The sequence below is a fragment of the Photinus pyralis genome, unplaced genomic scaffold (assembly GCF_008802855.1).
Source record: "Photinus pyralis isolate 1611_PpyrPB1 unplaced genomic scaffold, Ppyr1.3 Ppyr1.4_unclustered_Scaffold6911, whole genome shotgun sequence".
Taxonomy (NCBI): Eukaryota; Metazoa; Arthropoda; class Insecta; order Coleoptera; family Lampyridae; genus Photinus; species Photinus pyralis.
The window spans coordinates 1-17,413 of record NW_022172051.1 but is presented as its reverse complement, the minus strand read 5'-3'; the positions used below and the strand labels follow the sequence as shown (position 1 = coordinate 17,413).

At 37.8% G+C, this 17,413-nt stretch overlaps 2 protein-coding genes across 2 annotated transcripts; one reads left to right on the top strand and one right to left on the bottom strand.

Moving 5' to 3' along the window:
* The first annotated feature begins 810 nt into the window (after positions 1 to 810).
* LOC116182689 lies at positions 811 to 10,544 on the top strand. Its single transcript, XM_031503230.1, has 9 exons — positions 811 to 837; positions 912 to 1,097; positions 1,305 to 1,480; positions 1,537 to 1,740; positions 1,788 to 2,009; positions 2,058 to 2,294; positions 2,482 to 2,532; positions 8,439 to 9,173; positions 9,259 to 10,544. Exons 1-9 carry the CDS (start codon positions 811 to 813, stop codon positions 9,317 to 9,319), a joined length of 1,899 nt encoding a protein of 632 aa, XP_031359090.1. The 3' UTR covers positions 9,320 to 10,544.
* Positions 10,545 to 15,179: 4,635 nt separating this feature from the next.
* LOC116182688 (MICAL-like protein 1) lies at positions 15,180 to 16,444 on the bottom strand. The gene is made up of 2 exons (XM_031503229.1): positions 15,864 to 16,444; positions 15,180 to 15,809 (listed from the first exon to the last, which is right to left on the bottom strand). The coding sequence occupies exons 1-2, from the start codon at positions 15,869 to 15,871 to the stop codon at positions 15,386 to 15,388; spliced, it is 432 nt and encodes a 143-aa protein (XP_031359089.1). The 5' UTR covers positions 15,872 to 16,444; the 3' UTR covers positions 15,180 to 15,385.
* Between the last annotated feature and the right edge of the window lie 969 nt (positions 16,445 to 17,413).

Genomic DNA, 17,413 nt, shown 5'->3' with positions numbered 1-17,413 from the left:
TAAAAAAATTTCAAATGTGCATAATAAAATAAAAAATAAAATTCGGGATAACCAACGAAAATTTAAAAATAATGATAATCCTGCAAGTGCACACAAAAGTGCAAGTTCAAAAAATAATTTAAAAATCCAAACATTGAAATAGTTTGGGAAATCCAGAAAAATAGCAACAATTCCAGAAAGACAATTGATTATAAAAATTTAGAGAAATTAGACACATTTGAAAAAAACAAATCAAAAAAATTAACAAAACTAGATAATGTGAATATGTTCTAAATATTTAAAAAATTGGAAGATTCGGTAACCTCAAATAAGTTACTCTGCAATTGAGAATTCAATTTTTTTGAAAATTAAAAGTCAAGTAAAAAAAAGTATTCCTGTCGGCAAAAAAATTTCAAGATTTAAATTGGTAGCATACAAATTCCAAAAATTGAATGGTAGAAAATTTTGAAAATTAAAAATATTTAAAAAAAACTTGTGAACAACTAAAGAATTCAGAAATAATAGAAACAATCCAGAAAAATTCAAGTAAATAAATACGGACAATTCATTAAGAAATAAATTTTGAAAAAGCATGAACAGAGGAAAGCTTCAATTGCTTTCTAGAGCGCCGCGCGCCGCCAATTTCATATATGAATCATTATTAGCGAATGACTTCCGTTTTAAATTAATACAGTTCGGATGTTACAACCACATGGCAAACTCTTACGTCACATTTATATCTTGTTCCTAATTCTGCGATAAACATTTATCGCAATAAGCGCATCCGCAAGTGTTTGATCTTCATTTACCTTCACCGACAATTTAGTAAAGATGGTGAAAATTTTACGTAGAATTTCGGTTAAAAGGCCGACAAAGAAAAAGGTCGAAGGGCCGTGTTTGCGTACCCACATTCTACAATTTGTTACTTTCAGGTTAAATTGGCGAAAGTGTTAAAGAAAGGAGATAAAATTGTTAGTGATTCCCAAGAGAGAGCGTACTGGCGTATACATCGACCTCCACCTGGAATGGTGAGTTCCTTGGAGCAATGCCCCGTGCCCAATAGATGTAGGAATGGATCGAGAGTGCGAAAAAGGACCATTGAGGATTGCAAAAGAGAGGTTAGTATAATTTGATAGAAATAAAATGAGAAATTTATATTCCGACGGTCGTTGCGAGCAGATATAAATCGCATTAACTTATCTCGTTCATTTGAAAACGGGTTTGCGAAAATTGGCGAATTATTGGAAACGGGAATCCCTCGTCGTTTCCCTTGATTAGTCAATCAAAAGTCAAATCTATACGTTACCCACTTCTTTTATTTATAGGTTGAGTTGCTCAAGAATAGTTTACTAAGGACGCGAGTGAAAGTATCGCAAGCCCTAGAGAGTATGATGCAACACGTTGAGACATATGCTGAATACGATCCTTTGATTGTAAACACGCAACCCTCGAATCCTTGGGTGAGCGAAGATCTAACGTACTGGCAACTCAACAGTCCTTTGTAAGTGAAAATGTAAGCGATCTCTCGCGTGTTCTCATCGCCGTTATTGTTTTTAGAGTTGAAATACCAACGGAAAAGCGTGTTAGAAGGTGGGGTTTATCAATGGAGGAATTAGTATCGGATCCAACAGGTATCCAGGAGTTCACGAATTATCTTAGAAAGGAATACAGTCACGAAAACATACGGTTTTGGATGGCGGTCAATGATCTGCGCCGTTCCTCTCAGTCTCAAATACAACGAAAAGTTAGCGAAATTTTTGAGTGAGTACTTTTCCTCCAAAGGTCTTTAATTATTTTCTCAAATCTAGTGAGTTTTTGGCACCTGGCGCTCCTTGCGAAATTAATATCGACGGAAAAACAATGGAGAAGGTACACCAGGAGATGAAATCTCCCAGTAGATTTACGTTTGATGCGGCTCAAGAACACGTTTACACTTTATTATTGAAGAAAGATTGTTATCCGAGGTTTATTAGATCGGAGTATTATAAAAGCCTTCTTGCTTCTGGTATTCAACCTTCTCAAAAGAAACGGCAAGTACACGGCGTTTCTGTTCAGCCGTTCTCATGGCGCGTTTGCAGGTTTTTCGGGTTTGGTCCGACGAAAAAGAAAGCATCGACCAGTAGCGCACCAAATCCTTCTCTCCTGCAACAGCAAGCACCTCCAACTACCATCGTCGGCTGTGGCGCTCTTTCAAAACGCAGGGGAAGCGATCGAAGCTTGTCGGGATCGGCACACGAATTGGCTATTTCCGGCGTAAGGGACACGCGCGTGCCGCACTCGCACTCTCAAAGTAATCTCAGCGATATTCCATACAGGTATATTACAATAAACATGGCGGCTTTCATTGCACGGCGCATGAGCTTTAACGGCGCGCTATTTGTATCCGCAATCTAAAAAAAGGGTTAGGGCACATTTTGTACTGTATACCCTGTACATCCTTGCGCGATGTGCAATGCCAAAAGAGAAACTTTTAGAGCCAGTCAAGTCATGCTTCACTTTCAGGGGTGACCTACCAAGCCAGTCTAAGGGCTCGAGCGCACCACTACCAAGTCCGTAAGTGCGAGCGCCTACAATCATTGTACTCATTTTAGGTGTTGTATCGTCGATGTATTCTTGAACCCTTGCCTGAACTGGCAGCTGTTCACGCTCTGTCACGCAATTAAATGTGAATTTTGGAAACCTTTATAAATAATGTATTATCGAGTGTTATTGTGTACCCGCCTTCGTTGCTGTTTCAAGAGATTTTAACTGTTCACTCTGTTACTTCTGAACTTATTTTTTTTTGTAGTCCATGGTAAAGTATTTTTTTAAAAACATATATACATCAAAACGTTAGCCGAAATCTTTGGAATAAGTATAACCACGTTTAATTTGTAAAAATCCAGAAACATTTAAGAACATAGGTATGTACCGTGTGTCACATTTTGGTCGACTGCAGTGTATCTCAGTTGTTTTTAAAGATAGACACTGATTTGTTACGCTGCTCAGACACAGGGTCAAACGAAAAGGTTGACTTTTTGGGATAGAAAAAGTGTAAAATCTGTCTATTTTATTTTTTACATTGAATCCAGTGGCGTAGTAAAAATCATTTTGGGCCACTGTTTCTGAGATTTTGGTATTTTTTAATGCAACATCCTGTATATCTTAATCTTTTTGCATTCTTTTGCCCTTGTATATCACAACCAATATACATTACAAGCAGCGCGATAGTCGCCGGCTCGGACTAGATAGTACGAATAGCACTCCTATAGGTTGCGTTTTACTGCTATGAGGATTCTTTTCGTGTGTTGGGAATTGAATGAAACGAAGCTGCTATGTGCACTGACAACAGGTTCAGCTACACTATAGTCAAAATGTGATCGGCACGATTCTGGTAAATCCCGACAATGCGCGACCAGGGTAATCCAGTGTGAAGATTACGGATGAATGCATTTGCGCGCGTGGTTGAAGCTATAAAGGCCAACAGACTCATCAAAGAGGACAAGATTGCCACCATGGTTAAAATGTCGCCGTTCCACGTTTTTGGAACCATGAAGAAGCACGTACAGGACGCGGTCTGTGATTGGATCGCCTCACACCCGGGGCAATTCTAGGAGCGAGGCGATTAAGGAAAATTTCATCAAAAAGAGTTCGTATGTGCTAACAGAACCGTAGAGGCTGCTAATTCCATAAAACTCATAATCCTGTTTTTTAATAGTCGTGCTCGGCGATTTCGTATCGCCTATTAGTCAATGCCGTGTACCTATTTTCCCGTTCTCGTGGGAATTTCTGGAAGTGTACACATTTTCGCTCCCGAAGAAACCTACGTTCTAAATGTAGAAGTCTCTATCTTCCGCAGTTTCAACTATAAAACGTAAAATCTCGTCTTTTTTTGCCTGTATTTCCCCGTTCCCGTTCCGGTGGGAATTTCGGGAAGTGTTTTATTAAATTGGAAACCTTCCGCGCGCATTCATCCATTTGCCAACCTACATCAACGATCATCATTAGTACCTATAACCCACGAACTTATAAATTAAGATTGACTGCTGATCAAACAGTTGCATAGAGGTAGAAATGGCCCTAGCATGGGCGCGGCCATGATGTGCACATTTTAGTTATTTTCTAGGGGATTGTTCCTAGTGCTCAAGTTTTGAGACTATTGCAGCCTTGGAAAATGACATGTGTCACAGTAATTTATTTAGAAAACGTGATGTTAACGTAGATCCACAGCCGTCTATAATTACAAGCCATGCTGAGAAGTTTGGCAACATTGTTCGAAAGTCAATCGGTGAGCCGATTCACGTTTTAATGGCGTCTTGTTTCTCTTGAAAAATTGCATTTTTCCTCTCTCCTGTGTTTCGCCTTGGTGGTTTTAATACAGAAGAAAGATACTTAGGCAGCTTACAATTGTACCTACATATATTTTATTTATTTACAAAAATGGATAATAACATTTTTATTTGACTTTAAAATTCGGAACGCTGTAAATTGGTAAATGCATTATAATGTGTTTTCCATCGAGATCTACGAAATTGGTGAACTTCTGTCGAAAGAGGTCGAGGTAAAGCACACGCTTGAGCACTTAATTTCGGCAAAAGGACAGTAAATCGCTCTGCATCAGCGAGGTTTTATCAACGACCAGGTGTGATTCGGAATGGCAAACTTTCAGCCAGTCGCTACTCCAGTGGGTCTAGGTACGGAGGGGAGCACCGTAGACTTCAAATTCCCGTACCGTGAACTCCTGGAACGGTTCCTTCAGAAAATCGACTTGACATGTCCGTGCTAGAATACCTGAAATACAAACTAATTGTGTTTTTTCACGATAAACACTTACCGTACTTACGTACCATGTAGTGTGTAGGTCATATTTGAGCTTGTACAGGTACTTTGAACAAATACAAGTGCTTGTAAAGGCCTAAAGGGTCCAGTAAGGAGTAGTCTGCTTTAGAGGTTATGACAACAAATCGATATATTTCGTTTAGCAACTTACCTGAATAATAATTTCTGTTGATTCCATACGGAGTAACACAAATTTATGCAATCTCGCTCTGTTAAAACTAGTGAATAGGAATATTACACCCAAAACACATATAAAATACACCTGAAATCTGTCAAGTTGAATTAGGAAATCGGCCTACCATGCAGTGTTGCCCTAATTCTCAGCACGGCTTGTAATTATAGAGGGTTGTGGTAGATCATAGGAGGGTAATGCTTGTTTATTAGTTGATTTGAATTTCGCGCCAAATGAGTGCACATCATGGCTGTCCCCATGTAGGTGTCATTTGTCAATTCAGCATTAGCAGTTCATCTTAATTTATAAGTTCGTGGTATGACCACAAATATACCTACAAAACAACAGATTGCCAACCTTATGTATTTAATGGGTAACACATTTAGGTATAAAGTCCCTAGATTACTAAGGTAACGCGATTCATTAGGCCAGATATTAGACAAAAACAAACTGCTAATTGAGCCAAAATGGCCATTTGACAATTGACACCTAGCGTCAGGTTTGACATTTGTTGTTTTATATTATAATAAAATAGTTATCTGTACATTTAGGACACTACTGATGTAGGTAACCATTTAATTCATTAGAGAAGCGCATCTAGGCACTTTTGCAAGAAAATAGAAGCCGAAAAAAGAAATTACTCAGAAGTGAAGACAATTTTTCTAAAACTTTCAATGAAGATCAATTAAAATATTTAGAATTGGATACACACAAGGGTTTTATGTGGAGTGGTGAAACGATTGAAAAAGCGAAACAACTCCATTTTTCTTGTGATGTGAATCGCTCACAAAACTTGCCCTATCCAAGTATCCGCACTACAAAATACGTACTTTATACATACTTTTCAACTGTTTTTCAATTTTAAATTTCGCGGTTCCAAAACTGAGCCAAAATGGCTGCTATTCGCGTTACTTTAGTGATCTAGGGACTTTAATTTAGGTATAAAGTCACTAAATATAGAAAGTACCGCAATCCATTGGGCTCGTGTGTTAGAGAGAGCGCATGATTTCTGCCCACAAATGGCGGAAGTTACCAGATTCTAGTAACTTTAATATTAGGGATTGTTCCACCTGTCTGGAGATATCTGTATATATTTTTATAAAACATGACAGTAGTATGAAGTTAGGTTATAAAAAATGACAGCTATTCAGATTTTATTTGTCAATTTTTTTAAGTTGGCAGCAAATTTGATAAAAAATGGCGGATGATTGCGGTACTTTCTATATCCAGTGACTTTATTTAGGTATATTTAAAAACGCCCTCTATTTCGCAGCAGTATAAACATATACCCTTTAAACCATGTTTGAACCGGTAAAATGACGCTTACGAATTTATGAATTAAATGTCGCTGCAAAAAATTTAAAGCGCTAAAGTTTGCACAATTCGAATTCCTTATTATTGGTATTATTGGTATACAGCGATATGATATGACAGTTTGCCCACCATTGTTTAATTCAAGAATGGAGCTACCCATTCGCTTTATATTTTTTGCAGCGACATCTAATGCATAAATCCATAAGCGTAATTTTGCTGTACATGTTTATACTGCTGCTCAACAGAGGGCGCTAAATGTGTTATGATTTAAATGCATAAGGTTAGCAATCGGTTGTTTGTGAATATCTGTGGTATGGCGAAATGTAGAAATGCTAAACAATATATAATAATTTTAAAAATTCTGCATCGGCCGGAAATCGAACCTGGGCTGCCCATTTTCTACAAATCGTATTCTAATGACATTTGGCATCGTTGTTGACCATAAGAGAAGTGTAGGTGAGACGGACTATAGCAAAATCATGCAGTTATAGACTTCTTCCTTCGCGAACCGGTACGGAAAGCGACGTTTCCAACGGTGAGGTGTGCGCAGTTAGAGGTACATACAGTATGGCAGTTTGCGACATTGCAAGGTGATGACTCATGTTCAGCACAAACGTTTTTTCAATCTTCGGGATTTTTACGCAAGTGGCGGCTATTGTTTTAGACAACACCCATCAATAGGACTGGTAGTGGTCCTCCTTAGAACGACCAGTTATGGAATTCTTTTAATTTTTTTTTAGTTTGCCTTTATTTTTGAGTGGCCGGGGTTTCAGCTGAGGCTGCTCTACCAACCGCACCCACTATACATTTACAAATATCCTTGCCCGAACCCGGATTCGAACCAGGGACCCTCAGCACCACACTTCAGCTTGAACTGAACTGCGCCACACGGACCGGCTGCAAATCAAAATGGCATTGCTCTGCTCCTGCATATCGGCAATCGATTACATTATTGCAGTAAACAAAGAGGTTGAGGTCCTATAAGGAATTTCGATAGGAATATGACAGTGGATAACTACTACCTACACTAATTACCTTTTGCCTCAATTTCCTCTTGAAAATGAAACAGCTTGACCGGTACAGTGGAAAAAAGAAAAATACCTCTAGAGTTCCTTTCGAATAGATTTCGTCCCATTGGATCTTCTCGATTCCAATATGTCGCTAACAAAAAGAAAGTGTGATTTTATTATAGACAATGGACGATAAAGCAGATATTGATGAAACGAGTAACAGACCAGAGATTATTCTAGAACACAATAGAACAAAATGTGGTGTAAATGTGATCGACCAGAAAAGTACTTTCCACATTATAATAAGCAGTACTTTTTAGAATGCTTGGTATTTCAAGAATAAGCTCAAAAGTTATGTTCAATCATATTCAGCACTTTCAAAAGTCTCCCAGAAGGTTTTTCATGAAATTTTTTATGTCTGTGTGACCCCGGATGGTTTAGATTCATAATTTGACCTCATCAGATTATAGGATTTTTTTTTAACTTATTTTTTCGTTGAGATCGCATTCGATTATTTCGAGTAGGTACTGATCGATACATGCGCAAGTGATTTGTATCATACCGTACCGATGAGGTCACGGGGGAAAATCTAGTTTTTACAATAAATATTTCTATGCACATTTTGTGAGCGGCATTAAATGCATACAAAAACACAAAATACAATTCCATACCTCAAATCTATGTTGAAAGAATTTGATGGCCTTAAGAATAACATTTTTGGCCATTGAAACGTGGTTGTATTCTGACTAATTCGAGCTATTGTCTTTCTAAAATGTGTCGATTAAAACTTTACCTAAGACTGTTAGAAGAATAGAATTCTTCAGTAGATTATTTGTTTCTTTTTCGCCTCGATGCTGGATTGCATTACGGGAAGTGACTGGCGTAACGTCCAGTTCAGATCTGAACCAGCATAATTCAATCCGGTATTGCATGATTATTAAATACGCATTATTAAATTGTGGAATGTTCCAGAGTACTGTGTTGCTTGCGTCACCTATATCTATTCTACAGATGTCTCTATTATCTATCACTAATATTTTTGTTGCGCACAATGATACTGTTGCACCCAAAACCTTTCTCATATATAAATTTGGTCAAATGTCGCAGTATTGGTTCGTGATTTGCTAATGTTTTGACTTTTATAGGGCGGAAGTTAACGACGAATACGGAGGAACCGATCCGGAATCTTCGTGTAGGATTAAGAAGCCGCCGAGTGTAGCGGTCGTGGCGAGCGTTTCGACGTCGGAAGACGTGTGCCCTTGGGAAGTGACACCGGAACCACATTCTAGAAAGAATTCGTCGCAAATGGATTCGTGTAGTTCCTCATCGGATATAAGTGCGGTCGTAACTGAGGTGTCCGATCGATTCCGACGCACGTGTGGAATTACTCAGCAGAGTACATTGGATGGTGGCCAGTCAAGTAGAAAGCTGTCGACAGTTTCTTTCGTAGAACAACGTCGTGCATCCGTTTCGGTGCCAATAAGGCATTCCGACATCAGGCCTTCGGTGTCTTCCTTTGAGGAGAGCAGCCCTGCGGTTTTTGCCGCGCCAGTCTCCCTTGCAGTTGCTAGTGATACGGACAATAAAACCGAGGAATTTACTTCCACTAAAACTTTCAAAAAGAGTTGTAGTCTTACGAAAACTTGCTCCGTTACCGGCGCGAACGCTCCCATTATAAGTGTAAGTTCAGTGACAGACGATACAGTGGCAGATTCGATTGAGCACAAAGAAGACGACGAGGCAGAGTCAAGTCTCAGTCTCCCGTTGGCTCCTCTTGCCGAACCGGACGCCGAATCGGCAAGTAGCGATACACCGTTGGAAACCGAATCCCGTCCAGAACCCGAGGCAAAGAGTAACGATGTGTGCCCGTGGGAAGACGAGTAAGTTAACACCACGCACCGTCGCACTAGCACTTATCATCAGTGCACATATGTGAGCTATACACTGATCTTCTTTGCTCCACAGGGAGACATGCAAAGTGGACGCTCCTTTTGTCAAGACATATGCAACTCTTGGTTATCTTTAATACATCCTGCTACCGCATTCCTCACTTCAGTTATTTGCTCACTACTATAATCGATCGACTTTTGAAGTTCGACCAAGTTTTTGGCGGCGGGTACGTTTCCGATGCTACACGAAATTCAAAATTAGAATTTTGTCGCGGCGGCCCCGGGCGCAAATGCGACCTGCATGTTACATGCGCGGAAAGGATGAGCAATCGTCGAGACTAGATCGAATATCGGGAGCTTACTTGTGAGCCCTTTAAGTTTATCCGATGTCGATTTCTTTCGCAATTGTTTCTCCTCGACGACTTGTAAACTATGCACAGTCGTATATAGTCAGAATTTACACTGGGGTTACAAAATTTAAATGTTTTCTATCTATATACACACGCATTCAATATTGTCGATATAATGAATGTTAGCTTAGAACTTAAGATCAATTTAATTGAAAAAAATTCGTGGAAGGATTAGTATGCGGTGCAGCTTCTAATCTTTTACTAAAAAAAAGTTGATGTATTTGCATGTTATGTCATATAAATATTAGTCGGTAATACAGCTTCAATATTCTATTGCACGTATAACTAGCACACGCACAGTGTTTACGTAATGTTTATGTAACGTGGTGTTTTCGTGTATATCCAAGTAATTTTAATTATACTTGTGGTAGATATCTTAAACAGTAGTTGAATATCATACCCATCTAAGTGTAATTCTGACCATCGCCATCTATTTGAAAGGGTCTCTTGCGACTTTCTGTTCGAAAACTGTACTAATATATTGCAAACTTAAAACGCGTCATCGGAAAGGCAATCGCGCGCCAAATTCTTGAAGAAACTACAGTACAAATAGCTCATTAATATCAAAATAGCGTCAAAGAAAATGTCGAATGCAGGAATTTCTATAATATGCTAGTCTTTACATACCTACCTATTTATTATACACAATCAAATTGTTGTAAATAATTTGCCACCAGATCGCCCGATTTTCTAGCAAATTAGATATCGCAATATGAATCGATCAATGTAAATTTCAATTCGAGCATATGTGGAGTGTCTAAAAAAATTGTTGTTCGTTGCATGTTTTTTTAAATGGTACGTATTTGCCGATGATACAATAATTCAAAATAAGATGAAATCGGGCTGCCAAATATGCAGTAATCATTGTACTTATTTATTGCTAGTAAGATCACAAAACTGTTCTTGTTTGGAATACTTTTTCGCAAACGTGCGTTTATGATATCAGTTAAGGTGACAAAATAGTCAGTGATAACATGTGCTTATTTTCCACAGTGAATTTAGAGAGTAGCGTGTGGAATTGTTAGTAGAATTTGAAAATTTAATAACAGCGTTACCATACTTACTTGAAAATGTGGCCTAATAAAATCTTTCCGTTGTATTTGGGCAACACATTTAGTTCGACGACTAGTCTGTAAAACGCTATAAACTAAGCAGCCTTGAGGTTTTGTACAACAATAATGATAACAACAGCGCTACTGTGTAATTGTGTATATACCTAGAGAGCCTAGGCATTAATGTTCCGATTTCACACAGTGTTTTGCAGAACCTCTCCGTAGGTTCAAAGTATGTACCTATTTGCATTAAAGTATTCAAGAAATACTCCATTTCAATATGCCATGTTATTCAAGAGTTATATGCGATGTGATTTATGAAGCTATTTTTAATTGATTAGTCTTTCATTGTCGTTAGATAAATTAATTGGAATAATGTTCATATTATGTACACATGAAAACAGACAGTGAGTGCTTAGTGATGTATATAGTTTTGTAATCATGGCTAGTCGATATTTGTTATGTTTAATACGTATACATCTCAATTGTATGACTTTAATTAATTGCTTATTTTAAACAGCAGATATAAAAGTTGCATAATTAATTAAGGTCGATGAGAGAGATGATTATTGTCCCTTAGTCCTTTAAATTAATAGGCAGTTGTTAATAGGCCAATGATATAAGAGAATTGTAGATTAATAAATCAAAAATATATATAAATAAGTTGTCTTTCGCCTTCTTTAATTTATTGGTACCGAAGCTTATTTTCTTCTTCCATTATTTTGGCTTGTTTTGCTTTCATTTTTTGAGTGGGGGGGGGGGCGGCAGTACCTGTTCTACCATTCGCAACCGGTCTTCAAAACGTCCACGTTGGAACCCAGATTTGAACCAGGGAAGTTCTTGGTCATAGCCTTAGATCGTGTATATATGATAAGGTCATAACCAAGCTGGTCGACAAACTTACAATTTAGGTATGTATCTATTGATTAAGCGTCCTTCACAAAGAAATGATTTGGCAGTTTTTATGGTATATTTGGGCGTCGTGGCCAAGACCGCCAAGGGGAATCATAGGGGCCTATAAGTGTTTCAGGTTTGAACTCCCTCCAAAATTTGGAAAAATAGCTAAACATTATTATCAAAATGCACGTACATACCTACTCTGAATTTATCTTCTCTTTCAAATACTATCCTCCCTACGGCCCTGGGTACAAGGAGCTATTTACGTTTTCTGCAGCGAATCGATGATGAATATAACAACGCTGGGAGATTTTGATGCATCCTACCCATTGTACCTTGTTGATCATTTATCAATCTGTGCTTTATCAAATAATGTTTTCTCTACAACCTCGTCTACAACAACAAAAAACAGATGCCCCGATCATCCTAAACGCCGTCAGAATTTGATGGGAGATCAGTTTAGATGATTAAAAGATTTGAAAATTGAAGTACCTGCCTATACAAATGTTCTATGAAATATGGAGGTATAAGAAGGAGACGGTTTTGCGTGTGAACATTGTGCAGCGGATGAATGCCCGAAAGGTAAAATAGTTATTTGTACAACTATACAGAAGTGAAGTTTTTCAACTCGAGTTCAAAGTTTGACACATGAGAACATGAAATACACATTGTTACTTAGCCGGACCTTCTCTAGTCCAAAAGCTATCTTAAGGTCCTGGATATGGTAACCTTCGACTAAAAAGTTGTATTTCGAGAGGAATGCCGAAAAGTATCTCTATCATTTCGGTATCTTCCTTTGCACGGGCGAAAAAGTTAATTACCCCAAAAAAGGCAGATTCGTACATAAATAATTGAAATCGCCATTCACTCTAAATGCGTTTAAACAATCAAATGAAATCTATAATAACTGGCCAATCTCAAACAAATCAAAATAGAAATAAAATTTGCATTTAAAGCAACGCGCGAACTCGGGCCTCGGTAGCCTCTGGTGTAGACTCAATCGCTCCAGGCATTATGCGGTTCCAGCAGATGGCGGCGGTCACTTCGGCAAAACTAAAACAAAATTTAAAACCCAACTGACAAATTTCCTAGCAGAAGAAAAGCAAATAGTCACAGTTAATTTAGCGGTTTCTGCGGAAGACAATTGCGGAAAAACGTACAAAAAATCCCCCCCCCCCCCTCCTTTTCATAATTAGAGGAAGAAGAGCTTATTACCTCTTGAGAAAATTAATGAATCGGAAATGAAAACAACATGACTTAGCAAAATGCGCTTCAAATTAATTCGGTTTTTAATTAATTACTCGGCCTGTGGCTATCGGAAAAATATGGGACAACTGGTAACCCACTAAATCAATCCAAATATTCCTCCCTGAACGGTTTTAATCCTGATTCATTCATTACAAAACTTACATGCTTAGCGGCGGTACAATAAACAAAAATTACAGAACCTCTACGAATAAACATAAGACGAGAGAATATAACGGTGGTGGGTAGAACGCGACGGAAGTCGTCATCAAATATTACTTCCTTTGCGCTGGTCAGTGATGTTGACTCGAGTCTTGACTTAAATACTTACAGAAGAGACGATGTCAGTTTTGTTTTATTACACCACTCCCAATAATGACGCGTTTCCCCCCACTCTTATAACTTCCTTCTTTTCCATTTCCGTCTCGACCCCTTTTAATGTAAGGTTCTCTTCTCTCCTTTTATTTTTTACTGGTAGCACAGAACTCACTCTCCGTCTCAACGCTTTTCGATACCGGGTAATCAGCAAAGCTAGCGCTCCACGAATATACGGTGTGGTCTGTGGTCACAACTCCAGGGCGCAAAACAGGTGCTTCGTTACAAAGTTAAAACAAATTGAACTATACTGACTGATTGAGGGGAACCAGAATGACATTAAGAGTGACAACCCCCCCTCCCCACCCCTTAACCCCCAGCCCCCTCACTTCACAAATCCTAAATGGCAACCCCTATAAAAAAAGAAATCAACCAAGATTGCTTAATGAAGCAGCTCAGGTTGAAGTTCTTAGCCAATTTGCCATAAATCCCTCAATACCAACATTTAGTTTTTTTTGTTAATTATTAAATTTTTGTTAAATTGTCTTAATGAATATTGACTTTATTGGTACCACTGGAAAGCATTTTTCAGTACCTTTCCAACGATGTGTTACAAGTATGGAGTTGCTATTTAGGATTTTTGAAGAGGGGGGGGAGGGCTGGGGGGTTTAGGGGTGTTGTCTCTAATAACGTCATTCTGGTTCTCCCTCGATACCCCCGAAACGGTTTTGCGCGATTTTCAGTATCTTCTTTAGTTTGGAAAACATGACCGACTGCAAGTTTTAAAATTGACACCCTGTATAACAAGCTTCGAAATTATTACCTTTACCTCTTAGAGAAGGCTTTCTTTCATAGTCTAAGATTATTACATTGTCGGACAGTACCGGGTGACCCAATAAGACTGTTCCTCGGCCATATATCTCGGGAACCGTTTCTCTTTATGACTTAGGGGTAAACAAAATTATTGGGTAAACGCTGGAAAATATTTTCAAATTCTAAAAATGGCCACCAGAGGGCGTAACTGCCATCTTAAATTTTAAAATTGCATTTTCTTTAAATTTCGCATAATAAACTTCCAAAATCCATTAATCTCATTTTCCCAATATTTGAGGTTAGGAACGAACGAACGATTATTGAAAAACGGTTTTCACTGGCCTCCTTGAATGTTATTTGGCTAATTTTTTATAAAGAAAAAGTCATACCATTCCATTTGATTTTTTAGGGTGGGTCATGGTGTCAAAACTAATCCCGTGGCGGAGAAGGATTCAACTAAATTAACTATATTTTGATTGATTCTTATTGCCCACGGAATGCTCTTTTCAACGATATAAAAATTATTAAAATCGGTCAAACCATAAAAATGTTAAAGCAGGTTATTGCAAAAACAATTGAACGCCCCATACCATTTTTGTTTTTGAAATAACAGTTTCTTTTTTTTACGAAAATTTAAAAATGTGAAAAACATTTTTTTAGTTTATTATGCGAAATTTAAAGAAAATAGCAGTTACGCCCTCTGGTGTTCATTTTTAGAACTTGAAAATGTTTTCCAGCAAGGAAAAGTCTTATTGGGTCACCCGGTACAGTTTCGAGATGTAACGTATTTCCACGAGTCTATATAGGGGCATTCTTGACAAGCGTCAGTTAGAAAGATATGGAGAACCTTAAGGGTTTTGACACATGATGAATTGAACTAAAATATTTTCAAGATGGCGCCACTTCCGCAAATACCGGAAGTAGCCATCAACTTTATTTTAAATAGGGAGCCCCCATTTTTTTCCATTTTCGGATTCTACGTCGAATTTGGAGTACAACGGTACCATACCATAGTTGACCCTTTGCTCCAAGGGCTTACCTAGTCGATATTCAAGTTTTTATGTCAAAAATTGAATTTGCAGGGGTAACTTTAAAAATTTATTATTCGAAAACGGTGAGAGATATTGCAAAACAGTTTTCACTGCTTTATTAAGGAAAGATCGAATTTTCTTATGATATGCGTAACCGTCTAAAAAAGTGAGACTTCGTCACTTGTTCAAAGCTTCCTCTTTATATTCTCACATACTCATATAAAAAAATCCAAATGACTATATTACAGATAATTGTATTCAGATATATGCTCTACATAATCACAGGAGTTGTGTACATTTAGAAAAATACAATTTGCACACAAAAACTAAATTGCATTATTTGTAACAAAAAAGTAACCAAATTTCCTACAAGTAAAAAAGAACAGAAATGCTATAAAAGTCGATAAATAAAAATTGAGCATTCTACTTAAACTGAATTTTCAAAAAATACTAAACTTCTTTTTCTTTTTTTCTTTCATGATAGTGACAGTAGAACATTCAGATTCGTCGACGTCTTTATCCGCATCAGTCTTTTTTGAACCTCTTAGTTTAAATTTTTTATCTTTCTTTTTCTTCTTTTGCTTTAGGTCATCCTTCATCTTCGCAGTAAGATCCTCTCGCTTCAGAGTGTATAAAGTCAGTTGGTTATTTATGCTATCATCCTCTTCCGCCTCCCGAATTCGATCCATTTCTAAGCATTCAACTATTTCATTCCGCCTCTCCACGACCTCGACAAGACGAGTAATTAGTTCCTCTTCTCTAGCCTTGTCACTGTCTGTCTTGTTAATTTCCGGTTGTAACATTAAGCAACGAATTTGATACTCTAAATCTGCATACTCCTCCTCTAATCTTTGCTGTCGGCGTCTGCAATAGTAAGAGTCGAATAACGTCATTATTATCAAAAGCTAAAATACTTACAAATACATCAGTTCCGCTTGCTTACGGAACAAATCATTTTTCTCGTTCACCAAGTCGAAAAGCTGCAAAATTAAATCGTCAACTTCAGGGGAGAGGGTCGTGTTGGATTGCTCGTTGGGCCCTTCGCATTTCTCCCGAATAATTTGCTCCAGTTTAACTCCCTGTTTTTCCAAGCCCTGCTGTTGTATTTCTATGAATTCTAGTTCTCTTTTAATCTCGCCAATCGGTAAAGGATTGATGTGTCTCCTTTGTGGAATCGGGCGCGAGGGCGCTGGACCTTTGCGTCGTTTCCATTTGCCGTAGGTGCTTTTGTTGGGTATCGAGTAATCTTCGCTCAACGGCGATTCAGGACCTTAAATATAAAAGTTTACATAAAAATAAAAGCGAAGGTAAATTAAGAATAAACACAATGGTTACTATGACCAAGGCGAAAGTGAACTGCAAAAACAAGGAAACAGTGGGACTGGGGTGTAAGTGGAAAAAGAAAGAAATACACAAAATAAAAACAATAAGTGATTGAGTAACTTAAGGTAGAGAACCAGAAACAATTCCTCCATTTAGTTTTGTTTAATGGAGCGGGGTGCTGAATTTGTATTATGTTCATCAACATAGGAAACTGTACACATACATATACCGCTTCATAGCGAACGTGAACGAAAGGATGTGTGGAAATAAAAACGCGTGTATTTTGGTTAAAGATGTGCGTTTTGGAGATAAAACGCTAGTGAGACCGGATTGTAAGGGGGTTTTTGGCTGACGAGGTTAGACCCGTTTTCCGCCTTGAGGTTAGCAGTTGTAGTGATCACTTCGTAGATGAAACACCTGATATTTAGAAGCATTGCAAGTTAGGCGATTCGTTACAAAATGTGTTGTACCAAAAATATTTGTGTTGATTCTATTAATTGAAGATAGAAGGTAACGGTGTCTGATTTAATTTCTAGAGTTATGTTTCAACCACCCCCGCGTTCCCATCAAGATATTTCAATTATTTTTGTTTTTTTTAATAAATAAACCACGCAATTTTATTTAAACAAATTAAAAATTTCTAAAGATTAAAAATTCATAGTAAATAATAAATTTCTTCCATGAGGATCGCAGTTGGAAGCGTCCCCATTATTTTTAATTTATTATTAGGTACATTAAAAAATAGTTATTTATATAACAAGAGCGCGAAGTTCAATTTCGCGCATTGAGACTGAAGGTATTTTGACGAGGCGAAGCCGAGTTAAAATATCAGTCAAATGCGCGAAATAACTTCGCGCTAGCGTTATATACAATATTTTTTCTACAACTGAACAGATTGTTAATTAAATTTGCTGTTTAAGTTCAACTTTGTCCCGTGCGCGAAATACTTTTTTCACTGTTGACGATTTCGCGCACCTTGTCAAGAGCAACCTTACTTATTAATTAACCGATTAAAAATCTAGTACTTCGCGTTTCGAAATCCGTTAGAAAATGACAGGTTTTTTTGACAGTTGTAGAAAAGTTATTTTATTTTTTCTACAACTGTCAAAAAAACCTGTCATTTTCTGACGGATTTCGAAACGCGA